General features: G+C 51.5%; 1 protein-coding gene across 3 annotated transcripts; it reads left to right on the top strand.

The window, feature by feature from the left end:
- Nucleotides 1-304: 304 nt before the first annotated feature.
- On the top strand, nt 305-16,541 carry HSH2D (hematopoietic SH2 domain containing). Of its 3 annotated transcripts, none has more exons than XM_037992463.2 (6): nt 305-420; nt 5,348-5,499; nt 9,581-9,670; nt 11,265-11,426; nt 12,394-12,486; nt 15,187-15,352. In XM_037992463.2, exons 2-6 carry the CDS (start codon nt 5,375-5,377, stop codon nt 15,245-15,247), a joined length of 531 nt encoding a protein of 176 aa, XP_037848391.2. In that variant the 5' UTR covers nt 305-420; nt 5,348-5,374; the 3' UTR covers nt 15,248-15,352. The 3 variants fall into 3 exon arrangements, with proteins under 3 accessions (XP_037848391.2, XP_007993824.3, XP_007993823.3); XM_007995633.3 differs by having other exon boundaries at nt 306-420; nt 5,348-5,424; nt 11,265-11,430; nt 15,187-16,541; XM_007995632.3 differs by having other exon boundaries at nt 306-420; nt 11,265-11,430; nt 15,187-16,541.
- Nucleotides 16,542-18,090: the final 1,549 nt, after the last annotated feature.

Raw genomic sequence — 18,090 nt, 5'->3', positions numbered from 1 at the left:
CAGGCGTGAGCCACTGCACCCGTCCTCTGTTCCCCCCTTTGTAATGATGTCTCACTCCTCTTTACTGCTTGATAGATTATAGATGCCAGGAGTGGGGGGGGGGCCTGCACCTGTCTCCATGTCACCCCTGGGTCCTCCAAAGAGTCGGCACACAGTAGGTGCTCAATAACAACTTGTTGGGGGCAAGGCGGGAGCAAGCTATGTCTGCACATGTGGCACCAGATGCTGTGTTGGACTGCAGACAGGGTGACTTGGTCTGTCCTTGTTCCGCCCCCAGGGCTCACCTGCTTGAAGAAACAGGAACTGCCTCGGGGCAGCCAGCTCCGCCCCATTGACGTGCAGACCTTGAATCGAAACCCAGGCTCCTGCAGGCACTGGTACAGCTACAGCGAGAGCCTCGGCCGCCCAGGGATTTCCCAGGTATGTGATCCAAGAGCCTCAGCCCTTCTCTCAGCCCTTGAGGAGACAGAGCATGGGAGCTGGGCTAGGCCAGAAGGAGGGACAGGGCTGGTGGGGCCCGGGGTGGCAGGAGGGATTATCTGAGGGCATGGGTGAGAGCTTCATGGAGGAGGGGGTATTTGTGTGGTGACCACTGGAAAATGGAGCTGGAGTTGGGGAAAGGGGGGTCTTAGCAGGACAACCGCATGAGCACAGCTGTGGAGAGGCGAGAGAGAGAGCAAGGATGTCTTTAGGTCTGGAACGTGGGTAGCGAGGAAGTAAAGGAGGCCCCCAGACGAGGGTCAGGACTTTGAATATGAGCATGAGGTCTTTCATCACTAGATATCTGTTCATCAGCAAAGACCCTTGCACCCTCCTCTGTGCCGGGCCAGCACAGAGCAAAAAGCAACAACACAAGAACCTAGCCCTAAGTCCTGATCCCTAGGAGACCCTCAGGCTGGTGGAGACAGAGCAAGATGAAGACACTCCAGCTCCATGGAGTCATGGCTGGACCAGAGAGAGGAACAGCAGGGGAACGTTGGGGACAGAGAGGAGTGCCAGGGCTTTGTCTGGAGGGAGATGCAGGAAAGCTGCCTGGAGGAGGGGACATTTTTACAGGGTTTTGAAGGATAAATAGGAGTTCTTCCAAGTAAAAAAAAAAAAAAGAATAAGCCTATAAACATTGCCCCATGCTAGGTCACAACTGGATTCATGAATATTATATAGCTCTCTTTCTCTATATATATATACAGTGCCAGCTAAACTTTCCTAGGTTAATATCATTATCCCCAAATTAAAGTCAGAAATACAGGCACAGAGAGTGGTTAAGTGAATTATCTGAGGTCACACAGCGGCTAAGTGGGGGAGCTAGGGTTTGAACCCAGGCCATCTGAGTCAGGTCGAATTCCAGGCTTTTTTTTTTTTTTTTTTTTTTTGAGACGGAGTCTCGCTCTGTCGCCCAGGCTGGAGTGCAGTAGCTCCATCTTGGCTCACTGCAAGCTCCACCTCCTGGGTTCACCCCATTCTCCTGCCTCAGCCTCCCTAGTAGCTGGGACTACAGGTACCCGCCACCATGCCTGGCTAATTTTTTTTATTTTTAGTAGAGACAGGGTTTCACCATGTTACCTAGGATGGTCTTGATCTCCTGACCTTGTGATCTGCCCACATCGGCCTACCAAAGTGCTGGGATTAAGGCGTGAGCTACCGCGCCCGGCTCAGGCTCTTTTTTTGTTGGTGGTGGTGATGGGGTTTTTTGGGTTTTTGTGTTTTTTTTGTGAGACGGAGTTTCGCTCTGTTGCTCAGGCTGGAGTGCGGTGGTGCGATCTCGGCTCACTGCAACCTCTGCCTCCCGGATTCAAGTGACTCTCCTGCCTCAGCCTCCCAAGTAGCCGAGACTGCAGGCACACGCCACCATAATTTTTGTATTTTTATTATTTATTTATTTATTTATTTATTTAGAGATGGAGTCTTGTGCCAGGCTGGAGTGCAGTGGCTCAATCTCAGCTCACTGCAACCTCCGCCTCCCAGGTTCATGCAATTCTCCTGCCTCAGCCTCCCGAGTAGCTGGGACTACAGGCGTGAGCCACCTTGGCCAGATAATGTTTATATTTTTATTAGAGACGGGGTTTCACCATGTTGGCCAGGCTGGTCTCAAACTCCTGGCCTCAGGTGATCCACCTGCCTCAGGCTCCAACAGTGCCAGCATTACAGGTGTGAGTCACTGCACCCAACCTCCAATTCCAGGCTCTTAATCGCTTTGTCACCCTGCTTTATTAAACATTTCTTAATACAGTTGCTTAATTTTGGTTGCCCCAGAATTCCTTTGGGCCATACCCCAGAGGTTATGCTTGACATCCGGTTGGAGAAAGTCAATATTGACTGCCATTGGTCAACAGGCCCTGCCTCCTCATAGAAACTGCCCAGTAAAAAGATCTTTTGAGATATTGAAACATTAGATGGGGCCAATGGGTGGAGGGAGTGAGCTCCAGTTTAAGGACCGAATTTAGGGTGAGCAGCCGGGCGCAGTGGCTCACGCCTGTAATCCCAGCACTTTGGGAAGCCAAGGCGGGTGGATCACTTGAGGTCGGGAGTTGGAGACCAGCCTGGCCAACATGGTGAAATTCCATCTCTGCTAAAAATACAAAAATGAGCCAGGTGTGGTGGCACATGCCTATAATCCCAGCTGTTCAAGAGGCTAAGGCAGGAGAATCACTTGAACCTGGGAGGCGGAAGTTGCAGTGAGTTGAGATGGCGCCGCTGCACTCCAGCCTGGGCGACAGAGCGAGACTCCATCTCAAAAAAAAAAAAAAAAAAAAGAATTAGGCGTGAGCAAGAGGGGTCCCAAAGGAACTATCTAGCAAGATACAATCCTTTGGCTCGTTTTATACTCACTTAATACTGTTTTGCAAAACGGTGCTGCTTTCTTTCTCCAGCTCTGTCATTGGTACACAAAGTCCTGTGGTACTGCTTGCTTAAAATTGTCAAGAAAGTGTGTGAATTAATGATGCATCTGACATATCGTAGGTGTGCCATGAGTGGCTACAATGTGTGGTGATGTTGGTGGCAGAAGTGACTGTCTGAAGCCACATTTCTCTGGTGTTTAATGAAACCAAGGCAGCCAGGCACGGTGGCTGGTGCCTGTAATCCCAGTATATTGGGAGGCTGAGGTGTTAGGACTGCTCGAGCCCAGGAGTTCGAGGCCAGCCTGGACAAGAGAGCGAGACCCCGTCTCTACAAAAAATGTTTTCAAAATTAGCCAAGCATGGTAATGCATGCCTGTAGTCCCAACTACTTGGGAGGTTGAGGTGGGAGGACTGCTTGAACCTGAGAGGTTGAGGCTGCAGTGAGTGTGAGCTGTGATTGTGGCATTGCACACTCTAGCCTCAGGAACAGAGGAAAACCCTGTGAGACTGAGACAGAGAGAGAGAGAAAGAGGCACCACCATTGGGTCAGCTGTTTTTTTCATTCACTTGCCATTTTGCCATTTCCTCATTCCTCCGGGGGCATTGATGTTTACTTAATATTTAGATACTCTATTCTTTTTTTCTTTTTTTTTTGAGACAGTGTCTCACTCTGTCCCTCAGGCTGGAGTGCAGTGGCACGATCTTGGCTCACTGCAACCTCCGCCTCCTGGGTTCTAGCGATTCTCCTGCCTCAACCTCCTGAGTAGCTGGGATTATAGGCACCCACCACCACGTCTGGCTAATTTTTGTATTTTTAGTAGAGATGGGGTTTCACCATGTTGGCCAGGCTGGTCTCGAACTCCTGACCTCAGGTGTCCACCTGCCTCAGCCTCCCAAAGTGCTGGGATTACAGGCGTGAACCACCATGCTCAGCTCTAAATACTCTATTCTTAAATTTTAAAACATTTATTTATAAAAGGAACTTCCTAATCCTTGCAATAATGGCATAAGGGCCTGGGCACAATGGCTCATGCCTGTAATCCTAGCACTTTGGAAGACTGACACAGGCAGATTGCTTGAGTCCAGGAGTTTGAGACCAATGTGGGCAGGAAGGTGAAACCCCATCTCTACAAAAATACAAAAATTATCCAGGCATGGTGGCACATGCCTGTGGTCCCAGCTACTTGAGGGACTGAGGTGGGAGAATCACTTGAGGGAAGAAGGTCCAGGCTGCAGTGAGCCAAGATGGAGCCACTGCATTCCAGCCTGGGTGACAGAGTGAGACCCTGTCTCAAAAAAAAGAAAAAAAACACAATGGCATAAGCAGAATAAAAGGAAAAGTCCTCAAAGGACTTTGAGGATGAGCCAATGAATGAATGTGTAAAAACTATCAGGCACATAGTAGGTGCCCAAAAAACACAAGCCAGTTTTTTTTGTTTTTTGTTTTTTTGAGACGGAGTCTCACTCTGTTGCCCAGGTTAGAGTGCAGTGGTGCAATCTCGGCTCACTGCAGCCTCTGTCTCCTGGGTTCAAGTGATTCTCGTGCCTCAGCCTCCCAAGTAGTTGGGATTATAGGCACGTGCCACTGTGCCCAGCTCATTTTTGCATTTTTGTAGTGACAGGGTTTCACCACGTGACCCAGGCCAGGTCTTGAACTCCTGACCTCAGGTGATCCACCTGCCTTGGCCTCCCAAAGTGCTAGGATTACAAGTGTGAGGCACCACACCCGGCCACACAAGCCAGTTTTTTTGTTTTTGAAACGTGGTCTTGGTCTGTTCCCCAGACTGGAGTGCAGTGGTACAACTATGGCTCGCTGCAGGCACATCCTTCTGAGCTCAAGGGTTCCTCCCACCTCAGCCTCCCGAGTAGCTGGGACTACAGGCATGCACCACCACACCCAGCTAATTTTTAAATTTATTTTATTTATTTATTTACTTATTTATTTTTTTTGAGAAGGAGTCTCACTCTGTCGCCCAGGTTGGAGTACAGTGGCGCCATCTTGGCTCACTGCAACCTCTGCCCCACCAGGTTCAAGCGATTCTCCTGCCTCAGCCTTTGGAGTAGCTGGGATTACAGGTGCCCACCACCACGCCCAGCTAATTTTTGTATTTTTAGTAAAGATGGATTTCACCATGTTGGCCAGGCTGGTCTCAAACTCCTGACGTCAGGTGATCCACCCACCTTGGCTTCCCAAAGTGCTGAGATTACAGGCGTTGAGCCACTGCACCTGGCCAAATTTTAAAATTTTTTGTAGAGATGGGGGTCTCACTATGTTGCCCAGGCTGATCTGGAACTCCTGGGCTCAAGTCATCCTCCCACCTTGGCCTCCCAAAGTGCTGGGATTACCCGCGTGAGCCATCACACCTGGCCACAAGCCAGTTTTAAGTCCATTGCTCTGTCCACCCTGCAGAACTTCTCAAAGGAGGAGGCACCATAAGCTCCAAGAACAGAGCAAAGATAAGAGGTGCATCAGCTTGATTCTTGTCTTCCCTCCCTTCTCTACCCAGGTGACCTTCCCCCAACCCCAGGAAGCTATGACAGAGGCCAGGAAGCCGCCCCCACTGCTACCCCCACGGCTGGACTGGTTCGTGCACACCCAGGTGGGCCAGCTGGCCCAAGACGGGGTCCCCGAGTGGTTCCATGGTGCAATCTCAAGAGAGTGAGGACACACCCACACCCTCCACCCTGCCCTCCCCACTCTTTCCTTGTCTGTCCCTACCCTGGGCAGCTTTTAACTGCAGAATTCTGGACTTGGCTCAGCTCAGTGTGGCAAGAGTGTAAAATGAGCTCCAGGCTCCCAGGCTTGAATCCTGCCACCTGTGTGGGCTCACCGTGTGACCTGGGGCAAGTGACTTGCTCTCTCTCTCAGCTTTCTCTATACAAGTGGCCAACAGGCCAGCACTGCCAGGGACCTGGCGGCACCCCACACCTCACCCAGGCCAGGCAGGATGTAGCCTCAGAATCAATCTTTCTTTCCTTCTTTCTTTCCTTCCTTCCTTCCTTCCTTCCTTCCTTCCTTCCTTCCTTCCTTCCTTCCTTCCTTCCTTCCTTCCTTCCTTCCTTCCTTCCTTCCTTCCTTTCCTTCCTTCTTTCTTTCTTTCTGAGACACAGTCTCACTCTGTCACCTAGGCTGGGGTGCAGAGGCGTAATCTTGGCTCACTGCAACCTCTGCCTCCTGGGTTCAAGTGATTCTTCCACCTCAACCTCCCGAGTAGCTGGGATTACAGGTACGTGCCACCCAGCCTGGCTAATTTTTGTGTTTATAGTAGAGATGGGGTTTCACCATGTTGGCCAGGCTGGTCTCAAACTCCTGGCCTCAAGTGATCCACCCGCCTCGGCCTCCCAAAATGCTGGGGTTACAGGCGTGAGCCACCGTGCCTTACTAGAATCTTTCTGAACACAATACCCCAAGCAGCTGCTCTCAACCCATGAGGGTACAACCAATGTGTCCTTTCTTTTTTTTTCTTTTTCTTTCTTTCTTTTTTTTTGGATAGAGTTCTGCTCCTGTTGCCCAGGCTGGAGTGCAGTGGCACGATCTCAGCTCACTGCAGCCTCCACCTCCTGGGTCCAAGCAATCCTCCTGCCTCATGAGTAGCTGGGACTACAGGCATGCACCACCACCCCCGGCTAATATTTGTATGTTTAGTAGAGACGGGGTTTCACCATGGTGGCCAGGCTAGTCTCGAACTCCTGACCTCAAGTGATCCGCCCGCCTTGACCTCCCAAAGTGCCGGGATTACAGGCATGAGCCACTGTGCCTGGCCCTAATGTGCCCTTTCTACCTCAGACTGTGAGCTCTGAGGATGTGTGCCCGGCTCTAACTAAATGGAGAACAAATATTTATTGCCACCCTCTGCATGCAGGAACTTGAGAAAATTCTGTGAAGGCCACAGAGAGGAAGTAGTGTCGGTCATGGTTTCTGAGCTCTGGGGCCTTGCTGTCTAACAAAAATATAACATGTATTGCACACTGCAATTTAAAAAAAAATTTAGTAGCTAGATTAAAAGAAGCAGCTGGGTGCAGTGGCACTTATCTTTAATCCCAGCTACTCGGAATGCTGAGGCAGGAGGATCACTTGAGCCCAGAAGTTCAAGGCTGGTCTGGACAACATAGTGAGACTCCATCTCTAAAAGGAATTTTAGGCCGGGTGCGGTGGCTCATACTTGTAATTCCAGCACTTTGGGAGGCCGAGGCGGGCAGACCACCTGAGGTCAGGAGTTCAGGACCAGCCTGGACAACATGGTGAAACTTTGTGTCTATTAAAAATACAAAATTAGCTGGGCATGGTGGTGCATGTCTGTAATCCCAGCTACTCAGGAGGCTGAGGCAGGAGAATCACTTGAACCCAGGAGGTGGAGGTTGCAGTGAGCAGAGATCGCGCCATTGCACTGCAGCCTGAGCAACAAGAGCGAAACTACGTCTGAAAAAAAAAATTAACTGTGCTTGGTGACGCGTTCCTGTAATCCCAGCTTCCCAGCTATTCAGGTGGCTGAGGCAGGAGACTTGCTGGGACCCTGGAGGCAGAGGCTGCAGTAAGCCGAGATTGTGCCACTGCACTCCAGCCTGGGTGACAGAGCAAGACTCCAACTCAAAAAAAAAAAAAAATTAAAAAAAGTTAGCCGGGCGTGTGGCACATGCCTGTGGTTCTGTGTACTGAGGAGGCTGAGGTGAGAGGACCTCTTGAGCCCAGGAAATCAAGGTTTCAGTGAGCTATGATTGCACCTCTGCACTCCGGCCTGAGTGATAGAGCAAGACCCTGTCTCAGAAACAAAAAACGGTTCATCAAACAGCGTATATTCCTTTTTTGTGCTGTTTTGGAAATCAGTACAAAAGGCCAGTGACCTCTGTATTGAATAGTGCAGGACCAGCTTGTCCCACGGAAGGCCGCCTTCCTCTCTGTGAACTCCAGATAATAATGGTAATAATCTAGAAAATAGACCGGGTGCAGTGGCTCACTCCTGTAATCCCAGCACTTTGGGAGGCCGAGGCGGGTGAATCACCAGAGGTCAGGAGTTCGAGACCAGCCTGGCCAACATGGTGAAACCCCGTCTCTACTAAAAATACAAAAAATGAGCTGGGCGTGGTTGCGAGTACTTGTAATCCCAGTTACTTGGGAGGCTGAGGCAGGAGAATAGCTTGAACCGGAGTGGCACAGGTTGCAGTGAGCCAAGATCGCATCATTGCACTCCAGCCTGGGCAACAAGAGCAAAATTCCGTCTCAAAAAAAAAAACAGAGAGAGAGAGAATAATAGTAATAATAACAGCAAACATTTTGCAAGCACTTACCAGGTAGCAGCTGTCATGCTTATGTTGCAAGTTCTTTCTCTTCTCACAGCAGCCTTGGCAGTGGGGTTTACTTTCCCCTTGAGGAAGCTGACAGAGAGAGACGATTGCCTGACGTCACACAGCTGATGGATAATAGAGCTGGGTTTTGCACTCGAATGCATCTGAGTATATGAGACCTTCTTTGTTACTTGTGACACCTTGATCCACCCAAAGGTGCCTTATTCGGGGGATTCCAGGCATTGGGAAGGGGCTGTGGGAGATAGGAGGAGGTCTGGCCTGAGATCAAGGTCATCAGATGCCTCCTAGCTCCTCGGGGGGAACATCCCTAATCCCTGAATAGCCCAAGGTGTGCAACAACTGAAAAACAAACAAACAAACAAACAAACAGAAAAACCCGATGGGTTTGGGGTGTTTGTTCATTTAGAAAACAGGCCAGGCGCAGTGGCTCATGCCTGTAATCCCAGCACTTTGGGAGGCTGAGGCAGGTGGACCACTTGAGGACAGGGGTTTGAGACCAGCCTGGCCAACATGGTGAAACCCTGTCTCTACTAAAAATACAAAAAATAGCTGGGCGTGGTGGCGGGTGCCTGTAATCCCAGCTACTTGGGAGGCTGAGGCAAGAAGAATCACTTGAACCCAGGAGGTTGAGGCTGCAGCAAGCCGAGATCACACCATTGCACTCAGCCTGGGCGACAGAGCGAGACTCTGTCTCAAAAAAAAAAAAAAGGAAAGAAGAGGCCGGGCACAGTGGCTTGCACCTATAATCCCAGCACTTTGGGAGGCCGAGGCGGGCGGATCATGAGATCAGGAAATCGAGACCGTCCTGGCTAACACGGTGAAACCCCGTCTCTACTAAAATATACAAAAAAATTATGGCCAGGGCGGTGGCTCAAGCCTGTAATCCCAGCACTTTGGGAGGCCGAGACGGGCAGATCACGAGGTCAGGAGATCGAGACCATCCTGGCTAACACGGTGAAACCCCGTCTCTACTAAAAAATACAAACAACTAGCCAGGCGAGGTGGTGGGCGCCTGTACTCCCAGCTACTCAGGAGGCTGAGGCAGGAGAATGGCATGAACCCGGGAGGCGGAGCTTGCAGTGAGCCGAGATCCTGCCACTGCACTCCAGCCTGGGCGACAGAGCGAGACTCCGTCTCAAAAAAAAAAAAAAAAAAAATTAGCTGGGCGTAGTGGCGGCGCCTGTAGTCCCAGCTACTCAGGAGGCTGAGGCAGGAGAATGGCGTGAACCCGGGAGGCAGGGCTCGCAGTGAGCCGAGATTGCGCCACTGCACTCCAGCCTGGGCGACAGAGCGGGACTCTGTCTGAAAAAAAAAAAGGAAAAAAGGAAAATGAAAACTACCAGCCTTCTGCATGAATGACCCCATGGCCCCAGGAGTTTAACTGGTACGTGGGGTGGCTGGACTGTGTCATTTCCTTTCTGTGTGTGCCCTTCCAGGGATGCTGAGGACTTGCTGGAGTCACAGCCGCTGGGATCCTTTCTCATCAGGGTTAGTCACAGCCACGTGGGCTACACACTCTCCTACAAGTAAGACCTGGGCTGGGGGCCAGGGCAGGGGCAGGTGGGCTCTGGGGTTTCCTTGGAGGGGGCAAGGGGTGCTTCATGTCATAGCTTCTCAGAAAGCAGCAGTAACTGAGGCTGTGGGTCTGAGAACAGGAGCTGCTGGGGACCTAAGATGGGCAGCTTCTCTCCCTCCACCTCTCACAATCTAATTAGTGATTCCCTGACTGTGTGTTAGGGAAACCCAGGGAAGCCCAGCTCCTTAAGACCTGAAAGCCAAACAAATCCAGAGGATTCCAGGCCAAAGAAAGAAAAACCCAATGGATCAATTACAGAGTTACCCACAGTGGGAAAAACTTATGGCTGAGTTCTGCCATTACATGCTGTGTGACCTTAGACAAGTTACTCAACCTCTCTGTGCCTTTAGTAAAGGAGTGTCACACTTTAATGCAGAGAGTTCATGTGAGGATTAACTGAGATACAGTCAGCACATAGAGAGCCATTAATATACATTCATTGGCTAACTGAGCATTTATTCAGCACTTGCTGTGTGCCAGGCACACAGCCTTAGGTTGGGGCTTTCTTTTTGCTTTTCTTCTTGAGACAGAGTCTCGCGCTGTCACCCAGGCTGGAGTGCAGTGGCATGATCTCGGCTCACTGCAACTTCCACCTCCTGGGTTCAAGCAATTCTCCTGCCTCAGCCTACCCAGTAGCTGGGATTACAGGCACCTGCCACTGTTGCTGTTGGTTCCTGTGGGAGTGAATGAAGGGGGCAGGCGTAGAAATTAAGACAAAGACAAAAAATCTGTTTTAAAAGTAGGGATCGGGGGCTCCTTGCTTCTAGTGAGCGAAGGTGGCTTTGAGCTTCCACAGCCCTTCGTATTTATTAGATAGAAAGAGCAGGAAGGGAGAGGTAACAGTTGGTCAGCTGCTTGACTTTTCACAGGTACACATAATTGCTTTCTTTGTACAACAGGCTTCAGACGTGCCTATAGTTAACCACAAGGAACACTGTGCTTGGGGCGTGACTGCCCTCAGCACTCCTTCTGGCAGCAAACACAGTTGTCAGTTTTCCAACATCCTGCTTTCATGAGAACAGTTTTCCGTTTACTCACATAGCCTCCAGTAGTATACTGAGTTGGTCACGACCCCCATTTTCTCGGCCTGTAACATGCCACCACACCTGGCTAATTTTTGTATTTTTAGGAGAGACAAGGTTTCACCATGTTGGCCAGGCTGGTCTGCAACTCCTGGCCTCGAGTAATCCGCCTGCCTCAGCCTCCCAAAGTGCCGGGATTACAGGCGTGAGCCACCATACCCAGCTTTCATGATCATTTCTATTGATCACTTACCCCTAGCCAGGCAATAAGTTAAGCTTTTGTCTGTAGTAGCATGTTTTATCTGAGGTCAGCCTTTGTACTCCTGTGTTATAAATGGGGGAAACTGAGGCACAGCGAGGTTAGTAACCTGCTGGGTGTTGCATAGCTAGTCAGTGAAGAAGCCTGCATGGGAACCTGGGGTAGTCTGGCTGTAGCAGTGACGCTGCCAGCCCAAGGGCTGGGGGGCTTGGGGCAGGGATGAGAGGGAGCAGGATGTCCCAGCCCCCTCAGTGTCTCTGCAGAGCCCAAAGCAGCTGCTGCCATTTCATGGTGAAGCTCTTGGATGATGGAACTTTCATAATCCCCGGGGAGAAGGTGGCCCACACCTCACTGGACGCCCTGGTCACCTTCCACCAGCAGAATCCAATTGAGCCGCGCAGGGAGCTGCTGACACAGCCCTGCAGGCAGGTGAGGGCGGGGGCCCACAAGGTTCACAGCCATCTCCTTGGGGCCAAGCCCCCCAGACCCCTTTGTTTCCCACGCCCCCATCAGCTTCTCTTGATTCTGTCACTCTCATGGTCCTTGGCCCCTCCGGCCCCACCCCTCGTAGTCCCTCTGCTCCCCACAGCCGTCTCCCTTGTGGTTCCTGCTTCCCCATGGCTCCGCCTTCCAGGCACATGTCAACAGGCTGATTTTTTATAAGGGTTCATGTGCCAGGTATCATCTTGGCTCACCTGAAGGAATGGCATCTTTCCTTAGAAGGCTCAGTGGGCGTGGCCTGGCTCCCAGTACACTTTCCTTAGAAGGCTCAGTGGGTGTGGCCTGGCTCCTAATAAACTGCTGTGGGTGGAGCATCTTTCCTTAAAAGGCTCAGTGGGTGTGGCCTGGCTCCCAATAAACTGCTGTGGGTGGAGCATCTTTCCTTAAAAGGCTCAGTGGGTGGCCTGGCTCCCAATAAACTGCTGTGGGCAGGGCATGTTTCCTTAGAGGACCCAGTGGGCGTGGCCTAGCCCCTAAGAAACTGTTATGGCAGGGGTATCTTTCCTTAGAAGGCTCAGTGGGTGTGGCCTAGTTCCCAATAAACTGTTATGGGCAGGACATCTTTCCTTATAGGGCTCAGTGGGCCTGGCCTAGCTCCCAAGAAAGTGTGGTGGGTGGGGCCTCTTTCCTTAGAAGGGTCAGTGGGTGTGGCCTAGCTCCCAAGAAACTGCTATGGGCGGGGCATCTTTCTTTAGAAGGCTCAGTGGGTGTGTCCCAACCCCTAAGAAATGGCTGTGGGTGGGGCATATTTTCTTATAAAGCTTAATGGGCGTGGCCTAGGTACTAAGAAACTGCTATTCAAGGGATGGTCCCTGAGACCTGCCTTCCAGGGTCCGTGCCGGACCTTTCCCCCTCCCTAGTGCTGAGCTGCAGGCCCCTTCTGTCCTGCAGAAGGATCCGGCAAACGTGGATTACGAGGATCTCTTCCTCTACTCCAACGCAGTGGCGGAGGCAGCTGCCTGCCCAGTGTCTGCACCTGCAGAGGTATGTATATGACAGGAGGCAGGCACCTCCCACCTGGCTGAGGGGCAGGAGCAGAGGCCGTCAACAGCTGCCAGAGGAGGCTCCTTCTAGAATGAGGAGGAGATCCTACAGCTTGGTGCTTTAAACCTTTCCAGTGATTTTCCAACACAGAGATTAAAATTCAAACTAAAATCTCAGTTCCTCTTTCTGCCCATCACCTACCCAGCGCCAGCCCCGCTGCCATACCGTCTGTTGTTCAGCTAACCTCGGGGTCTCTGCATGTGCCAGTCCCACCTCAGGTCCTTTGCACAAACTGTGTGCCCTGCCCCTAGATTTCCCATGTCTTCATTCATTTCTCCTTCAAGTGCCTCCTTCCCCAGGCTCCAGACCTACAGCAACACCTGCACTCTCCTTCACATTAATTACCCTGTTTATTCAGTGCAGCGGACTTCCCAAAAATGTTCCCCCAAATCCTATTTACTTATGGGTTTTCATGCTCCCTGGCTGCCTCCTCCATCAGACTGTGAGCTCTGAGAGACTGGGAACTCCATCTGGCTTGTTTGCCTTTGCTTCTCCCACCCCTCTGAGAGGACCTGCCATATTGAAGGTGCTTAACTAAGGAATCTGTGGAGTGGATGAATGAATGTATCACAGCACCTTGGGGTTTGGGAGACCTTTAGGCACCCCTAGGTGGAAGCCTAAGTGCTCTCCAAGCCCCCTGTCCAGCAGGGGAAGTTATGACAGTGGTACAAATGAAACAGGCTGGTGCGATGGTTATCAGTGGAGGTGAGGGGTGCAAGTGGGGGAAGGCAGTCAGGGAAGGCTTCCTAGAGGAGGTGGCATATAGCTGAGATCTGCAGGGTGAGGAGGAGCCAGTCATACACACAGACACAGGGAGGATATTCCAGGCAGAGGGAATGGCACTTGCAAAAGTCCTGGGGCTTGGTGTGTTTGGAAAACCGAACAACAAAAACCAGCATATAGATGGAGTGGGGTTAGTGAGACATTGTCAGAAGTTGAAGCCCCAGGGTCAGCAGGAGCCAATAGTGCAGGGCCTTGGGGCCAAGGGGAGGAGCTGGGATTCTATTCCAGTTGCACCAGGGAGGAGTCGTAGGAGAGTGTACGCATGGGAGGACTTTTTTTTTTTTTGAGACGAAGTCTTGCTTTGTCGACTAGGCTAGAGTGCAATGGGGCACAGACTAGGCTCGCTGCAACCTCCGCCTCCCGGGTTCAAGCGATTCTCCCGCCTCAGCCTCCCGAGTAGCTGGGACTACAGGTGCATGCTAGTTTTTGTATTTTTAGTAGAGACAGGGTTTCACCATGTTGGCCAGACTGGTCTCAAACCCCTGACCTCACGATCTGCCCACCTCGGCCTCCCAAAGTGCTGGGATTATAGGCGTGAGCCACCACACCTGGCCGGGACTGGTGGTTTTAAATGTTTCCTGTGGCTACTGGCTGCAGAAGGGGCTTTCCGGGGTACTGGTGGAGATGGAAAGAAGGAGGAAGTGAGGTGGGGATGGGGGACAGTGTCAAGGTGGGAGGTATGAAAATGAGAACCCAGGTGTGGAAAGAAACATGGATATTTGGTCTATGCAGTGGCTCACACCTGTAATCCCAGTGCTTTGGGAGGATGAGGCGAGAGGATTGCTTGAGGCCAGGACTTTGAGACCAGCCTGGGCAACATAGCAAGACCCTGTCTCCACAAAAAATTAAAAACTTAACCAGGCATGGTGGCGCACGCCTGTAGTCAGCTACTCTGGAGGCTGAGGTGGGAGGATTGCTGGAGCCTGGGAGGTTGAGGCTGCAGTAAGCCATGATTGCACCACTGCACTCCAGCCTGAGTGACAGAGCAAGACCCTGTCAAAAACAACAAAAATTTGGAGAGACGGGGTCTCACTACACTGCCCAGGCTGGTCTCAAACTCCTGGCCTCAAGCAATCCTCCTGCCTCAGCCTCCCAAAGCACTGGGATTACAGGTGTGAGCTATCACAGCTGGCCCCACAGTTTTGTAGAGATAGTTATTTCATAACCTGTGAACATCAGATAAAATTCACATTTCCATGTTTATAAATAAAGCTATATTAGAAGTCAGGCACGCTCATTGGTTGACGTGTGATCTCTGGCATCCCCTACAACAGCAGAGCTAAGTAATTGAGACAGATGGTACAGCCTGCAAAGCTGAAATATTTACTCTCTGACTCTTTGTAAAGGAAGTTTGCCAGGCCAGGCGCGGTGGCTCACGCCTGTAATCCCAGCACTTTGGGAGGCTGAGGTGAATGGATCACCTGAGATCAGGAGTTCAAGACCACCGGGACCAACATAGTGAAACCATGTCTCTACTAAAAATACATAAATTAGCCAGGCGTGGTGGTGTACTTGTAGTCCCAGCTACTTGGGAGGCAGGAGAATCGCTTGAACCCAGGAGGTGGAGGTTGCAGTGAGCTGAGATTGCACCACTGCACTCCAGACTGGGTGACACAGTGAAACTCCATCTCAAAAAAAAAAAAAGAAGAAGAAGAAGAAGTTTGCCAGCCCCTGGGGGAGATAGTGAAGCCATTTACTGAGACAAGAAAGACAGGGCATGGGATCAGGTTTGGGGGTTCACACGGGGACGTTTCTCAGCCCCAGGGTGTCTGGGTGGAACCCAGGCTCCAATTTCTGGGACAGATGCGGTACTTTGGTGGGCGAGCTGCCCCAGGCCTCACCCAGTCTTGTTTTCAGGCCTCCCCAAAGCCAGTCCTGCGTCACCAATCAAAGGAAAGGAAGCCATCATCAGAGATGAACAGAGTAACCACTGAGGAAGCCACTTCCTCCTGCCCCCCAAAAGCCCCTCTTGGAGAGACCCGCCAAAAACTCTGGAGGAGCCTCAAAATGCTGCCCCAGAGAGGCCAGAGGGTGCGGCAGCAGCTGAAAAGCCACCTCGTCACTGTGAGCCTGCCGTCACTCTTGGACATCCGGAGATCCACGGTGATCTCAGGCCCTGGGACCGGAAAAGGCAGCCAAGATCACTCAGGGGATCCCACGTCGGGGGACACAGTCCACACGGATCCCTGTGTGGTCACATCTCTCAAAAGCCCCTCACAGCCCCAGGCACCGAAAGACAGAAAGATCCCCACCAGGAAGGCCGAGAGGTCGGCCAGCTACACTGAGGTGACCCCGGGGGACAGGAGTTGGCACCAAATGGTAATGAGAGCTCTGTCCTCCCAGGAGTCCACACCAGAACACCAGGGCTTGGCAGAGCCTGAGAACGACCAGCTCCCGGAGGAGTACCAACAACCGCCACCGTTTGCCCCTGGGTACTGCTAGAGAACAGGTCCACCCTGGCTCTGTCCTCTTGCTACCGGGGGCTGCCACTCTCCTGAATGTCCTAACATTTCTTCCATGGTCCCACACCATGGCATCCGGGAGTCTTCGGGAACCCGGGAAACGCAATGAAGATGTTTTTGAGGTCTGTTCCTGCAGTCACCCGTGGGGTGAGCTGGTTATTTTAGCAGTAATCATCAGAGTGACGCTGATGGTTCGGGGTGCCTCCTGTGCATCAGCCCCCGTGCCAGACCCTCTATTCATTATTTTACGCCTGAGAGCAAGCCCCTCAGGTAGCGTCACCCTCTATGTTTTGAAGAAAAGACTGAGGTTCCGAGAGGATAAGAGGCGTGACCAAGGCCACAGAGCTATGGCAGTCAGCACCAGGATTTGAAGCCAGGTGAATGCGAGCCCTTTTCCCACAGCATCTGTTTGTTCCGTTGTCTAAAAGCACACTTCTGGCCGGGCGCAGTGGCTCATGCCTGTAGTCCCAGCACTTTGAGGGGCCAAGGCAGGCAGATTGCTTCAGGCCAGGTGTTCGAGACCAGCCTGGCCAACATGGTGAAACCCCATCTATATTAAAAAATTCAAAAATTACCTGGACGTGATGGCACATGCCTATAATCCCAGCTACTTGGGAGCCTGAGGCAGGAGAATCGCTTGAATCCAGGAGGCAGAGGTTGCAGTGAGCCAAGATCGCATCACTGCAGTCCAGCCTGGATGACAGGGTGAGACTCCATCTCAAAAAAACAATAAATAAATAAAAATGAAATACAAAAAATAAAAGCACGCTGCAGGGTCTCTCACCAACCGGAGCTGCGTCCAGGCTCAACTCCGAGTGTGTCCCTAGTGGCACCCGTGGTTGTTCATGCCTTCCTCCTGGGGTTTTCATGCAGATGAAGGAGATGAGATGTGTTGAGGGCTTGGTGTGCAGTAGGAGCTTGGACATCATCAGTGTTGGTTTCAGGAGAAGCACATGAGCCTCTTACCTTTAAAAAGGGAAGAGGCAACCAGGTGTGGTGGCTCACACCTGTAATCCCAGCACTTTGGGAGGCCGAGGCAGGCGGATCATGAGGTCAGGAGATCGAGACCATCCTGGCTAACACAGTGAAACCCCGCTTCTACTAAAAATACAAAAAGTTAGCCGGGCATGGTGGCAGGCACCTGTAGTCCCAGCTACTCAGGAGGCTGAGGCAGGAGAATGGCATGAACTCGGGAGGCGGAGCTTGCAGTGAGCCACGATTGCACCACTGCACTCCAGCCTGGGTGACAGAACGAAGACTCCAACTCAAAAAAAAAAAAAAAAAGGGAAGAAGCAGTCATGTGTGGTGGCTCATGCCTGTAATCCCAGCACTTCAAGAGGCTGAGGTGGGAGTATCACTCAAGCCCAGGATTTCAAAACCAGCCTGGGCAACATGGCAAGGCCTCATATCTACAAAAATTCAAAAAATTAGCCAGGTGTAGTGGCACACGCCTGTAGTCCCAGCTATTTGGGAGGCTGAGACGGGAGGATCATCTGAGCCCAGGAGTTCAAGGCTGCAGTGAGTCATGATCACCCCACTTCAACCTGAGCAACAGAGAGAGACCTTGTATCAAGAAAGAAAAGAAAAGAAAAAAAAATTGGCCGGGTGTAGTGGCTCACGCCTGTAATCCCAGCACTTTGGGAGGCCAAGGCAGGTGGATCACCTGAGGTCAGGAGTTCAAGACCAGCCTGGCCAACATGGTGAAACCCCATCTCTACTAAAAACTACAGAAATTAGCCAGGCGTGGTGGCTCACGCCTGTAATGCCAGCTACTAAGGAGGCTGAGGCAGGAGAATCGCTTGAACCTGGGAGGCAGAGATTGCAGTGAGCCAAGACCAAGCCACTGCACTCCAGCCTGGGTGACAGAGCGAGACTCTATCTCAAAAAAAAAAAAAAAAAAAAAAAGGCTGGGGACGGAGGAGGTGTCACAGGGCCATGATGGTGGAGGGAATCCTAGGTTGTGGGGCTGTGTGACCTTTAGCAAGTCTAGACATCTCTGGGCCTACTTTCTTACTTGGAAAATGAGAAGAGCAGTCCCTCTTTAGGATGAACCAGCAGAATACATGTAAAACCTGGGGCTTTGGTGCACAGTAGGTGTTTTTCTTTTTTTTCTTTTTCTTTTTTCTTTTTTTTTTTTTTTTGAGACAGAGTCTTAGTCTGTCGCGCAGGCTGAAGTGCAGTGGTTCGATCTCGGTTCACTGCAACCTCTACCTCCTGGTTCAATCGATTCTCCTGCCTCAGCCTCCTGAGTAGCTGGGACTACAGGCATGCATCACCACATCCAGTTAATTTTTGTATT

The sequence above is a fragment of the Chlorocebus sabaeus genome, chromosome 6, assembly GCF_047675955.1.
Source record: "Chlorocebus sabaeus isolate Y175 chromosome 6, mChlSab1.0.hap1, whole genome shotgun sequence".
Taxonomy (NCBI): Eukaryota; Metazoa; Chordata; class Mammalia; order Primates; family Cercopithecidae; genus Chlorocebus; species Chlorocebus sabaeus.
The sequence above is the reverse complement of the archived record's forward strand: the minus strand, read 5'-3'. Positions and strand labels throughout refer to the sequence as shown.